General features: G+C 38.5%; 1 protein-coding gene across 1 annotated transcript; it reads left to right on the top strand.

Annotated features, from left to right (window-relative positions):
- The first annotated feature begins 10,383 nt into the window (after positions 1–10,383).
- LOC126937609 (interferon alpha-1/13-like) lies at positions 10,384–11,261 on the top strand. Its single transcript, XM_050761160.1, has one exon. It carries the CDS (start codon positions 10,450–10,452, stop codon positions 11,020–11,022), a length of 573 nt encoding a protein of 190 aa, XP_050617117.1. The 5' UTR covers positions 10,384–10,449; the 3' UTR covers positions 11,023–11,261.

Here is an 11,261-nt window from a genome sequence, read left to right as displayed (position 1 = left end):
AACAGAGACTGGAACAGCAACAGGCCCTCAGAAGATGGAACACTTCCAATGAGAGCACTAAGTCAACTGTTCAGGTTATTCTAATTAGAGGGAGAGAAGATTGAAGTGGATGCTGAGAGCACAGAGCTCTCCTATGGAGATGTGGCCAACATCAGCATCCCAGGATGGATGACATTGATGCCACAGCAGCCTGTAGTGTACTGGAAAGGATGAGGTATTTGACTACCTGCTGCCTCTTGTGGTTTCTTCCTTGGAGCCAACAAGTCATTCCACTGCAGGGAAAATTTTTCATGGGGCCAAAGCAATCAAAGGAAACTCTTAAATTCAGGTCTTGATATGGCTTCCTTTGAAAACAAATAAATCATATTTGAGCAGAAGAGATACAGGTAGGTATTTGAATACATTTAGCAACAATTGGAGCAGAGCTTTCCCAGCAAGACAGATACTAGTAATGTGGGTATTTGGTGGTCACAACTGCTAATGGCAGCAAAGACCTTTATTAAAATTTATTTAACTCAATTGAAAATAGAACATTGGTGGCTCAATTCCTCCCCCCGCACCCCCCCCCGCCCCAGTAGATGCATTCTACACTTGGTTGGCACATTTAAAGTGCCTACTTTCCACTTCCTGAGGATTAGGTTCCAAAGAACAAGCAAGGGATATCTTTTATGTTTGGTAAAATAATAATGTTTTTATCATTTTATCAATTAATGCTGATTTTAATGATATGTTTATTTCAAGACTACAGTTTTATTTTATGATTTTTAATAAGATGAGGTTAGAAATTAAATAAAAACCACCATGTTAGGCAGGTGGGCTGAGTTTGGCATTAAAGCCAGACTCATTGGTAAGCTGCCCTTTAAAAGCATTCACTGCTTCTGTGCAGGAAATGGAAAATATTTTTCCATCTTGATCATACAAAACATCTGATGGCACGATGCCTCCAGCTGTTCTTTTTGCTCAGGATCGTTTTTTCTATTCAAAGTCTTTTGTGGTTCCATGCAAATTTCAGTATTTTGTTTACGATTTCTATGAAGAATCATTGGTATTTTCACAGGGATTGCATTGAATCTGTAGATTGCTTTGGGTAATATAGACATTTAATGATACTAATTCTTTCAATCCATGAGCATGGGATATCTTTCCATTCGTTTGTATTTTTCTCAATTTCTTTCATTAGTGTTTTATAGGTTTCCTTGTAGAGCTCTTTAATCTTGTTGGTTAAATTTACTCCTAGGTGTTTTATTTTATGTGCAGCTGATGTCAATGGGTTTGCCTTCTGGATTTCTATTTTAGCTAGTTTGTTGCTTGTATATAGAAATGTGATGGCTTTTTACATATTAATTTTGTATCTTGCAATTTTTCTGCATTAGTTTTTCAGTTCTAAGAGTTTTTTGGTAAAGCCTTTAGGTTTTTCTACATATGAGAACGTATTGTCTGCAAACAGAGGCAATCTGACTTCCTCCTTTCCAGGAAGGAAAGGATGCCCTGTGCTTGAGTCCCTGGCCTGAGAAACAACCCCATGGGCCACCCCTGGCAGACACATCCCCAGGATGGCTAAGCGGCTGTGTGACCATGTCTCAGGCCCGAATTAATATTTGTAAAAATCTTAGAGTAGTGTATCATTCATTGTAAGCATGCAATCTTGTTTTTTTAAAAATTTTTAAATCTACTATTTTGTTTTTTTTTTAAATATCACAATTATTATTACTAGCCAGATTAAGAGCAGAATCTTCTGGGATAATCTAATTCCTCTCTTTTAACTGTAGATTCATGGAAGAAATTTTTTTATTGCCTTTCCTTGCCTGGGTAGATTTATTAACTTGGTAGAGTGCTGAGGCAAGGCTAATATCTACTACCCTCCAGAGAGGATTGGTGCCATAACAATGGGGGTCTGATTGCTTGTCTCTTGGGAGGTAGTTGGTATGACTCCTTCCTTTTCTCCTCAGAGCTGACCACATGTAGGCATACAGTTAGATAGAAAAAATAAGTTTTAATGTTAGATACCATGGTAGGGTGACTATAGTTAACAACAATGTATTATATATTTAAAAAATAGCTAGAAGAGAGGAGTTGAAATGTTCCCAACATGAGGAAAGAATATAAATACTAAAAGTGATAGGTATCCTAAATACTCTGGCTTGATCATTATACATCCTATGCATGTATTAAAATAGCACACATACCCCATAAATATGTATAAATATTATGTATTGGAAAAATTTAAAAAATACATACTATAATAAAATGCAAAGGGATAAGTAATGTGGACTTAATGAAAGAAATCTCATGTAGCTGGTCTTGCAAATCTGAGGACAGTTCATTGACCCAGGAGTTGCTCTTCTTGGAGCCTCTGGCAGAAGCTGCCGTTTCCCTGCCTTTGTGTACCTCAACATTGGCCTTCATTTTTCTTCTCTGCCAGAGCACCTATTCCTCAATTTTATTGTGTTGAATTTTGCTAGCTTACACTTTGCAATTTTGTCACTAGAAAGTCACTTCCCTCTTTCACTTTCATGACATTTGTACTTACATTTGTTTTCTTTTTGCTCACAAATAATGTCATGTTTTGCTTTTTAGGAAAGTTCAAATGAGAAACTAAAAATATGAAATCTTGACAATTACAGAGAAAAACTATGTGGCTTGTTTTCCTTTTACTTCTTTTTATTTGTGTTACTTCATCTTGAATTAGAATGTAATATAGAAAGAGTAAGACAAACCTTGCCCAGTAAGTAAGTCATGTGAACAGAAATTATGCAAAAATTTAAAATGAAAAACCACAAATGAGTAAAGGAAATAAGGTTGTTTCTCCCTGACATAATAGCCTGGGCCTAACTGCCTTGCATTACCAGGGTGAGACAGAGTAACAAAGAACCCTAAGAGAATCATACTGAGTGGATGAACAACTGAAAGTCACTAGTTTCTGTCGTATTAGTTTCTATGAGAGACAAAAATCATCATTGAATCCCCTGTGCCTAGCTCTGAAAGGTCAAATATAACAAGCATTCAATAGTTTTAAATATTGAATAATAAAAATAAGACTGGAGCAATAAAAGCTATACTTGGCAAAATACAAATTGTTTGCTTACTTGAGTAAAAATTATTGAAATTGAATAATTCTTCCACCTACTTAGACAAAACAAATTTTGCTATCAGCATCTGAGCACTGTAGACACATTTGATACCCAGGGACATGGGATCAGGACAGGAGGAGGTAACCACTGAGAAGCAGAGTCCTTCACACAAACACTCTAGGGGAAAGGGCAGGGGTCTTTGAGGACTAATTATTTTGGCTCAAGGAAACAGGCCCCTCCTTAGTAAAAGAGTTCAAAAGTTGTCAGCCTGCCTAAGGGAACGAGTTGGGAAGAGTTTGAGTTGAGGACATTGTCACTCTAGAGGAAAGGGTGTTACTGGATATGATAAACACTTTGTGAGTGAAGTGATGGTAGGAAAATAAAATTATCTTAGAATTTGAATCTCCATATCCCCATGTACCCGGAAAAGACCAGGATTCTTGCTAGGGATATTATTGGGAACAAGCCCCCCAAAATCTGGCCTTAAACTGGCCCCAAAATTGGCCATAAATAAAATCTCTGCAGCACTGTGACATGTTCATGATGGCCTTAACACCCATGCTGGAAGGTTGTGGGTTTACCGGAATAAGGGCAAGGAACACCTGGCCCGCCCAGGGCAGAAAACCACTTAAAGGCATTCTTAAGCCACAAACAATAGCATGAGCGATCTGTGCCTTAAGGACATGCTCCTGCTGCAGTTAACTAGCCCAACCTATTCCTTTAATTTGGCCCATCCCTTTGTTTCCCTTAAGGGATGCTTTTAGTTAACTTAATATCTATAGAAACAATACTAATGACTGGCTTGCTGTTAATAAATACGTGGGTAAATCTCTGTTCTAGGCTCTCAGCTCTGAAGGCTGTGAGACCCCTGATTTCCTACTTCACACCTCTATATTTCCATGTGTGTGTCTTTAATTCCTCTAGCGCAGCTGGGTTAGGGTCTCCCTGACCGAGCTGTTCTTGGCAGGATATTATCACAACCTGAGGAGCACTGTAGACCTCCAGTAAGAACATTATGGGAAGAAAGGGCTATGTCTATAGTAATCCTGACCTAGTGGCCCCAGTGAGGTGTAATCATATGGACCCACATGAATGTATTTTAGAAGAAAGAGAAACATAATCACAGCTTCTATTGTGAATAAAAGAGTGAACAAAACCCAATGATTGGTTCTAAAGAGCTTATTGTCACAGATGGTCTGGTAAATTGCCAACCAAATACAGAAACCTATCAGGTAGGGGGCACCTGATTTCCTATGTAAAGCATGGAGGGTAAAATGTAGCTTAGGATTAGGGCAAAAATCTTGCTCCTGACATAGAACAAAATAATAATTATATATGAAAAAATGTATGTGAGCATTTTCATGTGTGAGTATTCACATTTCTACATGCACTTCAGTTTTTTAGGAGAAAAGATATTTCTAATTTAATTAATAAAAATCTGATATCTGATCAAATTCCCCATCCCACGTACTCAATATATAATTACCCTGACTTGCCTTTAGAAAGAATTATGTTCAGTTCAGCAAGGATCTCCCTACCTTTGATGTCTCCTTTTAGTGATTTTCTATCCACTGACCCCCTCATTCTGCTTGCTGGGTATAAACCACAGGCTGTCTTTGCTGATTTTTGAGTTGAGCACCAACTGACCTCTCTCCCCTATTGATATGGTTTGGGTCAGCATCCCCATCCAAATCTCACATGGAATTGTAATCCCCGGTGTTTGAGGTGGGACCTGGTGGGAGGTGATTGGATCATGGGGTAGTTTCTCGTGGTTTAACACCATCCCCCTGGTGGTGTCATGGTAAGAGTGAGTTATTGCAAGATCTGGTTGTTTAAAATTATGCAGCACCTCCCCTACTTTTCTCCTCCTGCTCTGGTCATGCAGGACATGCCTGCTTCCCCTTAGCCTTCTGCCATGTTTATTAGTGTCCTGAGGCCTCCCCAGCCATGCTCCCTATATTGTCTGCAGAATCGTGAGCCAATTAAACCTCTTTTCTTTCTAAATTACCCAGTCTCAGGTTTTTCTGTATAGTAATGCAAGAACTAATACACCTATCGTGATAGTTTCAACACCTGTTGCAATACTTCTAAATAAAGCCTTCCTTACTGTTATACCAAGTGTCAGCATAATTTTTTCTTTAACAGATCCTTAAATTAAGGCAGTACAATCAATGCTGTGGTGACCTACAACATAAAAGGCATCAACTAGCTGGCAAGTCAGGTGACTCAGGGTCTTTTGTCATCTCAGTCCTCATCCTCTAATGCCATGGACTCTCCTCATTTCTCCAGAAGTGTTTCGATTTCCACACCTTTAATAACCCCTTTAGTTAACCTGTCCAGGTGTGCTCTCCCTGAGCTCTGAGCCTTAGTTCATTGATTTAGTTCTGATTTAGTTCATGTCTCTAGCCTGACAATGACTTGTTCTTTCTTAAATTTGTGCTACACAAGTGGAAATCTAAAGTATTGTGGATATTTGATTAGAAGAATAGTACTATGTAGAATTTTAAATGGATAGAAATATACAGGGTTTATGAACACATTTACTGGGGTGAACAACGTGTCTTACAAATGCATTCATGTTTATGATAGTGTATCCTCAAGAAGACAAAACTAGAATATAACGTATACACTCCTTTACCAGGAGTGTAAGTAAAGCGGGGCCCAATTTCATTGTAATGTTGGCATGAGAAAATGGGGCATTACAGTGAAGGAGACAAATGGAAACTGAAGAGAAAGACCCTATCATTACATAGGCAGGACTCTACTGGGAAAGGATTCACTGGTCTAAAAATCAGCTCTGGTTCTTATGTCCAGAAATATTCCCAGAGAGCATGTAAGAGCTCAGACTTCAGAGTTGAATTTTCTGCATCCAAACTGTAGCTCCACAACTTAATAGCTTTCTGTGCTTTCATTTTTTCTTTTGTAAATGGGGACAATAGTAAAATCTATCACTGTGTGCTTTGGTCAGTGATATCTCCATTGAATAAATGGGGTTAGGGACATGGTAGGTGTTCAGTAAATATGAAAAACAAAAATATTCTTTATTGGTTAAGTGAGCATTGATTATGCAAGTGCTAAAAACAGTGTCTGACTGAAAATAAAGACTTTCTAGAGTATAGATATCTCATTCCTCTTATTAACATTATCTTTATTATATAACTCTATTAAGTTGGGGAAGTGTCCTTTGAAATTATCAAGTGTCTTGCTTCTTATGAGAAATATAACAAGAAAAAAAATGACCTTTGGAATATACTTAGCCACTAGTGGAGAGCTTGGTGCAATGAACACTTAACCATTTTCCAGAGAGAATATTGTACTCTCTAAAGTTTGCCTTTCTTGTGTATAAACTCTTACAGTTGGTGTGTTTGCAAGAAGGGCTTCAGTAAATCTGAAAACACCCTGTGTACCAGGAGTAATTACTTTTCTTCCAGCCCATACTTATTTGCTACCTTTGACCTACATCCCTTCTACCATTTTACTTCTATTCGTTTCCACCACTTAATCTCCATCGTGGCTGGGCTGAATGCAGTTAAGGTACATTTTGTCATTGTTTTTTCTTAGTGGGATATTACTTCCATTTACATTTTAATTTAGATATACTTTTGTTTTCTTTTTGTCCCCATTCGTTAGGATGCAAAAAGTGATAACTTTTGCTTTTTATGAAAATGAAATGAGAAAGAAAGATATGTCTGGCATGCTATGGAAAATAACTGTACAAGTCATTTATGTTATTACATTTGCATCTCATTATGAACATTTAGGACAAAGATGGTTTCCTTTAGTTTGATCAGAATCAACAAAGAACCTCTGAAGGTTCTTTGGAAATTTGAATTTTCCTGCAAAAAATATTTTTAATCAAATTGAGGATATTTTTTCAATTGTGTATTCTCATTCCGTATGATGCTACTCCCAAGGGTGTAGAAGTTAGTTCTTGAGAGTGGGAACAAATCTTACATATTTAAATGGGGTTTGTGGCCCTTCAAAGCTCAACGCTCTCTAACAAAATCTTATTCCTTAGTTTTTTTGTTTTCTCCCCATTGGGTTTTCTTGTGTATCACATAAGAAGCATTGACGTTAAGTTCATGGAAGATACACAAAATATATATAAGTTCAGTGTTACAAACCTACAGCAAATGGGTGGCTGTGACTGCAATACTTTCCAAGGCTTACTAGATCTCAAAGTCATATCAAGAGACGTGTGCTCTGCATACATATGGTTTGTCACTGGCCATCTTATAGATGTTGCTTATTTTTGATCCTTAGCATTTCTAACTGTGTTGTGGGCTTTGAGAATAATTTATATTTTATTCTACTAAAGTTGTTCAATACATTAATAATTAGGTCAAGCATTGAAGAAAAAAGCCTTGACAATATTTAGGTGACCAGCAGCTAGTGAAGTTAAAAAATTTCTCACATGCAACAAAATTAAAAGTTAAGTACAACCCTGCCACAGAGGCTGGGAGAGGCGACTGGGGCCTTTGTTGGTCTGTGAGAAATCAAACTTCCAACATGACGAGCAGGAAGCCCGCAGCTAAGGGAGTCAGTGTGTCACAATTATAAGCACCTGGGGTCTTTCCAGAGCCTCATACCTTCTCCAGCCCCTGGAGCCACCTGCTTTCCTAAGTGGCTGTGGGAAAAGGCCTGAGGTCCCAGATGCTATCCACTGTGCTGCTTCCCTCCACTCTCTCCAAGCAGAGCGCAAGTTCAGCCACCTTTGAAAGACACTCACCCCCTGGCCTGGGGATGCACAAATTCAGAGCTTTGCAGGGAGTAACCATGGGCTACGGCTTCATAAAAATGTCCCACTCACCAGTACCTTTTTCGCAGATATGGATGTGGAGGCATGAGGGAGGGCAATTACTGGATTACCAAGGTGCTGCTAAAAGCAGAGGAGAAAACACCCATTCCCAGTCATGTGTCTGGTGTGACATTTCACCAACCCATTTAAGTGCACAGGCCTCCAAATATCTACCTAATTAGTATGATGGTTTAGGCATTTTACACTTAAAATCACTGGCCTCATGTTAACTGAAGCCTGACTGGCCAGTGTCTCAAAGACACAGATGATGACCTGATCCCTCAGGAACAGTTGGTGTTTTAGCTTTGTGGGAGTGACTTTCAAGGTATGGAGCACTTGGGGGGGTCTTTGAAACCTGTCAGTTTTCACATCTCTGCTTTGGGTGAAAAGCTCATCACCCACAGTAGTCAAGTAGTCAGGGATGTGCCTTTACTTGCTGGGGTTGATCTGTTGAAACTTTATGTCTAGACAATGGAAACATCCAGGAGCATTTCTGCTTTCATGTAGCCTCTTAATAATTGATGTCCCTGAAGTCCTGTGTCCTCAGGGACAGTTCCTCTGATTGCTGGATGGTACCAGCTTTCATGATGTTAAATCTAACCTGTAAAAACCTGAGCATTAATCTCCATGAAAATAAGACCTTGTTCTTTCTCATTTAAATGCCCCCTTATTTTCTTCTCTAATATTCTGAGTAGGATTTCCAGTATTGTGTTGAAAGAAGTAGTGAGAGTGGGCATCTTTATCTTATAATAAATCTCAAAAAAAAAGATTCCAACATTTCACCATTGATTATAGTGTTAGCCAATGGCTTATCTTATAGCTAATAAGGATTGTATCTCTTTATTGTGAAGTATATTCTTTCTATACCTAATTTGTTATAAATTGTATTAGAAATGGATTTTAAACTTCGTCAAAATAATTTTAGGCAGGCATAAAAATAGTTGTGATTTTTAATCTTTTTATTCTGTAAATAAGGTGTATGGTATTTTTTGATTCCAACATATTAAAATATTCTTGCATCCTAGGAATAAATCAAGTTTGATCATAATAAATGATCCTTTTATAGTGCTTTTGAATTTCATTTACAACTACTTAGTGGATGATTTTGCATCTGTGTTCATCAGGAATATTGGCTTGTAATTTTTTTTTCTTATAATGTCCATCTCTGGCTTTGGTATCAAGGTAATTCTGGCTTCATAAAAGGAGTTTGGAAGTATTCCTCCTTAATTTTTTCAAAGATTTGGTTCTATTTAAATGTTTGGTGAAATTCAGCAGTAATCAAATCTAAAAAAAACTTAAGTACACTAAAAATAAATGATAAAAATATTTTAAATTCTTAAGTGTTTATCACTTTCAAATAATTTTTAAGTATTCTTTACTTAGATATATAATGTTTATCTATAAACATTAGAAAATGTTTATAATTTGTTAATTTGCTTATGTAATTTAATACACTACAATTTATTTGTTGGTTTTTGGAAACAGAGTCTCACTGTGTCACCCAGGCTGGAGTGCAGTGGCGCAATCTCAGCTCACTGCAACCTCCACCTCATGGGTTCAAGGAATTCTCTGCCTCAGCCTCCTGAGTAGCTGGGATTACAGGTGCCCACAACCATGCCCAGCTAGTTTTTTTTTTGTTGTTGTTGTTTTTTTCAGTTGAGATGGGGTTTCACCATCTTGGCCAGGCTGGTCTTGAACTCCTGACCTCATGATCCACCCGCCTTGGCCTTTCAAAGTGCTGGGATTACAGGCGTGAGCCATCTCACCAGGTCCACAGTATAATTTATATCAGTAAATAAATTACATTGAAGTCCATAAGCAAATTTAGTTATAAAGTTAAGATAAATTTGAATTGATTTTAAAAACTTTTAGCTTAAATTTTTCATTTGGTTATTTTTTTTTTTTTTTTTTTTTTACGGAGCCTAGCTCTGTTTGGAAGTGGCGCGATCTCGGCTCACTGCAAGCTTCACGCCATTCTCCTGCCTCAGCCTTAGCTGGGACTACAGGCGCCCGCCACCACGCCCGGCTAATTTCTTTTTGTATTTTTTAGAGACGGGGTTTGAACCGTGTTAGCCAGGATGGTCTCTGGTGGTCTCGATCTCCTGACCTCGTGATCCGCCCGTCTCGGCCTCCCAAAGTGCTGGGATTACAGGCTTGAGCCACCGCGCCCGGCCTCATTTGGTTATTTTTAAACCCGCATTGAAGACAAAGATTAAACTTTGTACTTTTTGAGTATAGAGATATACATATAGTATATAAATAGATACATATTATATCTGTGTTGTTAAATTTTCACGGTGGGTTCAATTAAGAAAAAGATATCTAAAAAGTCTCTGGAAACAAGATGAGGGAGACAATAATGAAAAACAAAACGTTTGAGAAACACAGCTCTGAACTCATGTAAAGACTGCATGAAGGAAAGCAAAAACAGAAATGGAAAGTGGCCCAGGAGCATTAAGAAAGTGGAAATCAGTATGTTCCCTATTTAAGGCATCAGCTCAAAGCAAGGCCTTCAGAGAACCTAGAGCCCAAGGTTCAGAGTTACCCATCTCAGCAAGCCCAGAAGCATCTGCAATATCTATGATGGCCTTGCCCTTTGCTTTACTGATGGCCCTGGTGGTGCTCAGCAGCAAGTCAAGTTGCTCTCTGGGCTGTGATCTGCCTGAGACCCACAGCCTGGATAACAGGAAGACCATGATGCTCCTGGCACAGATGAGCAGAATCTCTCCTTCCTCCTGTCTGATGGACAGACATGACTTTGGATTTCCCCAGCAGGAGTCTGATGGCAACCAGTTCCAGAAGGCTCCAGCCATCTCTGTCCTCCATGAGCTGATCCAGCAGACCTTCAACCTCTTTACCACAAAAGACTCATCTGCTGCTTGGGATGAGGACCTCCTAGACAAATTCTGCACTGAACTCTACCAGCAGCTGAATGACTTGGAAGCCTGTGTCATGCAGCAGGAGAGGGTGGGAGAAACTCCCCTGATGAATGCGGACTCCACCTTGGCTGTGAAGAAATACTTCCGAAGAATCACTCTCTATCTGACAGAGAAGAAATACAGCCCTTGTGCCTGGGAGGTTGTCAGAGCAGAAATCATGAGATCCTTCTCTTTATCAACAAACTTGCAAGAAAGATTAAGGAGGAAGGAATAACACCTGGTCCAACATGAAAACAATTCTTATTGACTCATACACCAGCTCACACTTTCATGAATTCTGCCATTTCAAAGACTCTCACTCCTGCTATAACTATGATCATGCTGATAAATTGATTTATCTATTTAAATATTTATTTAACTATTTATAAGATTTAAATTATTTTTGTTCATCTAATGTCATGTGTATCTTTACGCTGTGGTTAGTGTAATAAAACATGTTCCTTATATTTACTC

The sequence above is a fragment of the Macaca thibetana genome, chromosome 15 (assembly GCF_024542745.1).
Source record: "Macaca thibetana thibetana isolate TM-01 chromosome 15, ASM2454274v1, whole genome shotgun sequence".
Taxonomy (NCBI): Eukaryota; Metazoa; Chordata; class Mammalia; order Primates; family Cercopithecidae; genus Macaca; species Macaca thibetana.
This window is presented reverse-complemented; position numbering and strand designations above follow the sequence as displayed.